This window comes from Emys orbicularis, chromosome 9 (assembly GCF_028017835.1).
Source record: "Emys orbicularis isolate rEmyOrb1 chromosome 9, rEmyOrb1.hap1, whole genome shotgun sequence".
Classification (NCBI taxonomy): Eukaryota; Metazoa; Chordata; order Testudines; family Emydidae; genus Emys; species Emys orbicularis.
In genome coordinates, this window is record NC_088691.1 from 58,595,074 (window position 1) to 58,601,073 (window position 6,000).

The 6,000-nt window shown below is 41.4% G+C and overlaps 1 protein-coding gene across 1 annotated transcript in view; it reads left to right on the top strand.

Annotated features, from left to right (window-relative positions):
• The window catches only part of UGGT1 (UDP-glucose glycoprotein glucosyltransferase 1), an 88,793-nt gene extending 83,059 nt beyond the window's left edge, over positions 1–5,734 (top strand). The window contains 3 exon segments of the mRNA XM_065410286.1: positions 1,330–1,446; positions 3,593–3,761; positions 4,791–5,734. Coding sequence (XP_065266358.1) covers positions 1,330–1,446; positions 3,593–3,761; positions 4,791–4,816 — 312 coding nt within the window. The 3' untranslated portion in view covers positions 4,817–5,734.
• Positions 5,735–6,000: the final 266 nt, after the last annotated feature.

Genomic DNA, 6,000 nt, shown 5'->3' on the forward strand with positions numbered 1-6,000 from the left:
AGGTTGAGGACCCCTGTTCTAGTGTATACTGTGTATACTGTACTTTATGGTAATTTTCACTAGACACAATTTTCCTCTTACGCGGTGACTTTAGAACCTAACCCCCATGTAAGATGTGACTCCACTGTAGTGTAAAAAAAAAAAAAATTAGGGCACCGCTTTTTGGCACCCCCAAATCTTGGCGCCCTGGGCAGTCGCCTAGTTCACCTAGTGGTTACACCGGCCCTGACAGTATCCCCAGCCCAGGTGACGTGACAGCCAGTGGTGGATTTAGAGTTAGTGGGGGCCCCCCAGCCCTGTGCTCAGCTTCATTTTTGGGGCTCCTTCTTGGGACCCAGTCAAGAAAAAGAACATTCTCTCTTATCTCCCCCTGCCCCCGTTTTTCATTCTTTTTTCTTCATCCTCCTCCTATAAGTAATAGCAAGTAAATGAAAATAAAGTGAGGTACCTTGACTGTTCTTGTAGTCTAACTTATTTTTCCACAGACCACTTGAAAATCACGGAGGGTCTCGACGGACCACTTAATGATCTTTCCAAATATTGTAAAAAAATGTTCGGGTGCGGGGTCTGGCCAGGAGCTAGGGTGAAGGAGGGGGCTCAGGGTTGGGGCAGGAGGTTGGCGTGTGGAGCGCTTACCTGGGGCAGCTCCTGTTTGGTTCTCAGGATGGGGGTGGGAATGTGGGGGGGTGCAGGTTTCAGGGCAGGGGCTGGGGGGAGCGTGAGGGGTGGATGCAGGAGTCAGGGCCAGGGTCTGGGGAGGTGTGGGGGGTGCAGGAGTCAGGACGGGGGTCTGGATGTGTGTGAGAGGGTGCGGGGAGCTGGGTGTGTGTGGGGTGGGTGCAGGAGTCAGGGCAGGAGGCTGTGGGTGTGGCCTGTGGTCGTGGTACCAAGTAGGAATCTCTTGTTAATATCTCTTAAGAAAATAGCCATTTGAGCTAGTCTAGTGCGACAATGAGCATTTGATAGCTGGATTCAAATCCCGTTATCAAATGGAGTTAAAACCTCACATATGCTGACTTCACAAAACAATAAGTGAACTGAAATTTAATTTTGAATACTGAAACAGTTACCAATTTTAGAGTTGTTTGTTGAAACAGTCTGGGGTTCTGGTTTTCTCCAGAGAATCTAACTTTTATAGATTTTGTTTAGGTAACATTATCATTTATCTTTCACTCACTAGAAAACCCCTGTTTTTCTGCTTGGGTGTAAAATACATTTTGCTCTACAGGTTAGGATTTCTCAGAGGGTATTTCTTGGGAGTTCTAAAGGTAAATGATTTTTTCCTCTCACTGTTGTAAATACCGCTAATAAATTTTGTCCTTCAAACAGGATTTGCCCAACAACATGATCCATCAGGTGCCCATTAAATCACTACCCCAGGAGTGGCTTTGGTGTGAAACATGGTGTGATGATTCTTCAAAGAAGAGAGCAAAAACTATTGATCTGGTAAGGCCATTATGGCTCATAAGTAGATTTAAATCGGTTTATACATTAGCGCATTGTTGTGAAACAGAGCTATTAGCATTACCCTTTGGTAACTGACAAAAAGTAGAAAGCACTTGGGCTGACATATTCACCTTTCACCAAAATGTATTGGTTGCATCCCTGAGTCACACACAGCAGGGAGAGGGGCCTTTCCCCAGTTGAACTGAGTACGTGCCCTCTCTCTTCCCACCTTCTTTCCATAGACCTGTTGGGCCAGGCTAAATTTAACCTGAGGATTGTGGGCAGGGGGGATCAAAGTTTTCCTTCTCCTAGATAGGCTGCCCTCCCAGACTGAAGAGTTCCACCTCCCCTGAGCTGTCTGGTTATTTTTAAAAGGTGCCAGATACCCACCTGTCAAGGCTCATTCCCCACTCTGGCACTTCGAGTACAGAAGGTGGGGGCCCTCAAGGATTTTTAAAAATTAATACTTGCCACTCCAGGCTTGTATTACTCCCAAGATAAACGCTGCCACCACCCAAATGCAAAACCCCTTTTTGAAACCAGAAAGGCACACTTGGGAATTCCTTCCTGTGGGGTACCCTCAAGCCATTTCACCCCTCACTCCGGGGAACAGCGGAGAAAAAAAACCCAAAGGAAATCAGCTGTTGCCATCAGCTAATTTAACAACATATGCACAAACCTCTTAGGACACCAAAAATCCAATCCTGTTCTTAAAACAGGTAAATTTTATTAAAACAAAAAAGAAAGACAATACATCTGGAACTTAGGCTTTTGCTAGATTGTAAAAGAACAATTCCAAAAATTAAGCACCCAAAATAGCTTTTCTTGGGGGTTCACTTAAAGGTTACAAGCAAACAAAAGCATCTGGGATTAGCACAGAGGAGTCCACTAGCCATAAGAAAGAAACAGAAATAAACCTAATCGCATCTTTCTAAACATTCCTGATCTACTCTAACATTTGGGGATTCCAAATAAGTAGTTCTGTATATGATCTATGATCATACCTGGCTTAAAGCTTCTCATAGCATAACTGCTCCCTGTTCCCCTCTTTCCTGGAGAGCCACAACACACAGACAAAGGGAAGTTTTATCCCAATTTTAAAAAGTTCTAGCCCTCCCATTGGTTCTTTTGGTCAGGTGCCCACTCCCTTTCCTTTTACCTGTGGGCTTGTTAACCCTTTACAGGTAAAGCAAATAGAGAACAGCCACTAAAAGGGAGCTACCTCCCCCCCCCCCTTTCATTTATCACACCATCTTTCGGTAAAAACACCTCTGCCACATGAAGGCAAGTGATGGGAAGTTTGACTGCGGGAGGCTAACAGACACTGGCCATTTCTAGACATTTTATAGATGTTGGGAGCTCATCCTTGGCCATAACAACCTTTTAGGGGGGTCCTATGGGTATCTGAGCACTAAAAAGACTTACACAAAGGACAGATTTTGAAATGAAACCATTAGGATGGAAGTCAGTCTGTGATGTGACTGACAAAATCCAGGAAGCACTACTTCAGACACAAGCAGAAGATTAATGAAGCTATGGTGGGAGAGGCCAGTAAGAAAGAGACCCCAAGGAAAGCCGAGGAAGTAATGGATTGCATTATAGAGGGCAAACAGGTGGATTATAATGCTGTCTTGAACAGGCGAAGATGGCAGATAGCGTGCATGACCAACTGACCCCAGAAGATGGAGATAATAGCACTTCCCTACCTCCCAGGAATGTTGTGTCAGGCTGTCAGATACTATGGTGATGAGGGCCATATATGTACCTTACATAGATTCTCCATGTCTTACTAACTAGCAGTTTTGGTTTTTTTGCATTTTGCAAGCATTGATTTTCCCCTTCCTCCTGTATTGATTTCATGGCTAACCACAGCAGCAATTTTAGCATGAGTTAGGAATAGACTTTAGCCTGTACTCCCTCCAGCAACTGAGACATGCTGCAGCAACAAGGGCTTTCCTTTCAATTGGTTGTTGATGATAGTGGAATTAAAACTACTCTAATTCAGTAGGAAGTGTTCCCCCATATTCAGTTTTCTTTTAAGGTCAGGCAAATTTGAAGCTTGAAAATACCTGAGTGAACACAGACTTATCTTTTCTGCATGTATGCAAAGGTCATCTGTCTCAAAAATGAATTGTTTCATTTGCAGTGTAATAATCCAATGACGAAAGAGCCCAAGCTTCAGGCAGCCGTGCGCATTGTCCCAGAGTGGCAGGACTATGATCAAGAAGTTAAACAGCTATACAGTCGTTTCCAGAAAGAGAAAGAATCAGGAACCCTTACTACAACAGATGGGATGAAACAGCAAAACAGAAAAGGTAAATTGTAATCTCCCATTTAAAAAAATGGCTTTTATTGAAACTAAAAGTTTGCTGCCCTCACAGTGCATATACATAGTATGTAATGGTATTCTGGTGAATTTCTTCCCAGGTGTTGGAAAATAGTTCATGCTTGACCATTTTAATGCAAATGTATTACCTCATACCATGCAAAAGATAACTATGCCACCGCATGCTGGCGTGACTATCTTTTTTTATTTGGGTTTAGTGGAAGAGTCCATTGTAGATGAGAAGAGAAGTTTATTGGCCCATTCCTTGACAAATGCCTTTACAGAATCCAGGCTAAACAAAGTGCCTTTCTGAAGTGAACTGAACAGAATGGGAATTTTTCAGAAGTTGAATATCATCCTTACTATGGGGGAATGTTTGGCTGAACACAGACTTCAGTCTACCATTGCACAGTCTCAGTTTTCAGCAATAGGTGCACTTGCACAGTGTAGACAATGGCTTAAGCGCTCATGTAGGCAGAACTAAACCATTTTCAACACTGTCAAAAAGGCCTTCATCTCTCTCCATTTTAACTAAATTATTTGTGAAGCCTATCTACAATACGTCTGTACTTGCTTTGGAATGTATTTTGAATAGTGGTAATATACAGTTTATACAGTACATTTCAAGTCATCATTAGCACTTTGCAAATATTAGTTAAATGTACTTGAGAGCAGATTTAAAATTTGGGCATCACTTTGACCCAAAAAACAAGAGCATATATGAAGAGAATTGTTTGGTGGGGATTCATTACCATAAGCACAGAGCTTAAGGCTGGGTGAAGGTTCACAAATTTGGGCCTCTCAATTTTTCAACAATTGAAGAAAAATGTAATTCAATACAAAAGTCAACAGGATTACTGTGTACAGACTGTCCTTTCAATTCATAAGGGATTCATTTGTGTAATTCTGTTCTGAGAGAACAATCCTGGGGCTTGTAAAGCCAGTTTCACATAAACACACACAGCTCAAACCCAACCTGGAAATGTGATTTTCATCCTATTTTTTTTCTTTTCTACAGATCTAGGCGCACATGTGGAATTATGATCCATGGGGAAAAATGAAGTTAGACTGTTCCATAGACAATTTTTATATCAAATGCTAGTTTTTTTCCAGTATGTCTGCAAAACTGCTGAATAATTGAATGGGATGATGTATGCGTTTATTACTTGCCTTTGGGTTGATTTCTGCATATGAAATAGGATCAAGGTTACTGTTTTTGCACCTGGGTGGGGGAAATGAAAGTGCTCACAGTGGAGTGTAGAATTTCAGTAACAGAAATTCAAAGTACATTGAAAAGCAGCAGGTCTGTTCATCTAGCTGTTGCCACATACAACCACTGCTGGCCATGATTCTGTTAGCCACAGATATCTTACTCAAGAGCACATGGAAAATGCATACTCAGTGAGCGGTGGGACAGCAATAGCATGAGTCTTTACCTCAAATGAGTGTTTTGAGATGGAGCTAGATTTTCCAGGCTAAGCTTGGAACCATGCTTTGAACTGGTCTAATGTTGCAACTGCAATTTTCAGATAGTCCATCTTCTACAAGGCTCTGTTCATTATGCCACTGATTCTGTTACAGAACAGCAGTTTCATTATTTAAATTGAGACATAGTATCTGTTTCCTCACTTTTGAAGAGTTGGCTCAGTGCAAAGCTACCCACATCATTTAAAAACAAACATTCACTTGCAGCTGTATATGCTAACAAGGTTAACAATACTTTGCAACTGATATACAAAAATCAGGATTTTTTTTCTGACTTGCCCCTTCCTCCTAAATTTATTTAAAAGTGCCCTGTTTCTCCTTCTACACTCTTCAAAATTTTTAAGCAAATCTGTAGGGCATTAATACTGCTGTGGTTCATTGTTTTATAAATGTTTTTGCTGTTTATGAAAATCTGTGGAAGTTTTTGATCATGTAAATTTCATTTTTCTTCAAAAACAAGATGTCACATCAATAAAACCTTGGAGTTCTTAGGGCTTTGTGTTAGTTCCCACCTTTGATCTTCTTGGTCCTCCTTACTGTGGAACACAATAACGGAGTCCTCATTTGCACACATTTTTTAGTTGCTTTGATGCAATAAGTTTAATTCAAGTGCGCAGAACAGAAAACATTTTTCTCCGAGTAACTGTGTCTTCTGAGGATTAGTGTCCTTAGTTTCTTCAGCTGTAAATTTTCTAATAAATCTCTTTCACATATTAATTTTAAAACAAGCCATGGCAGTAGTT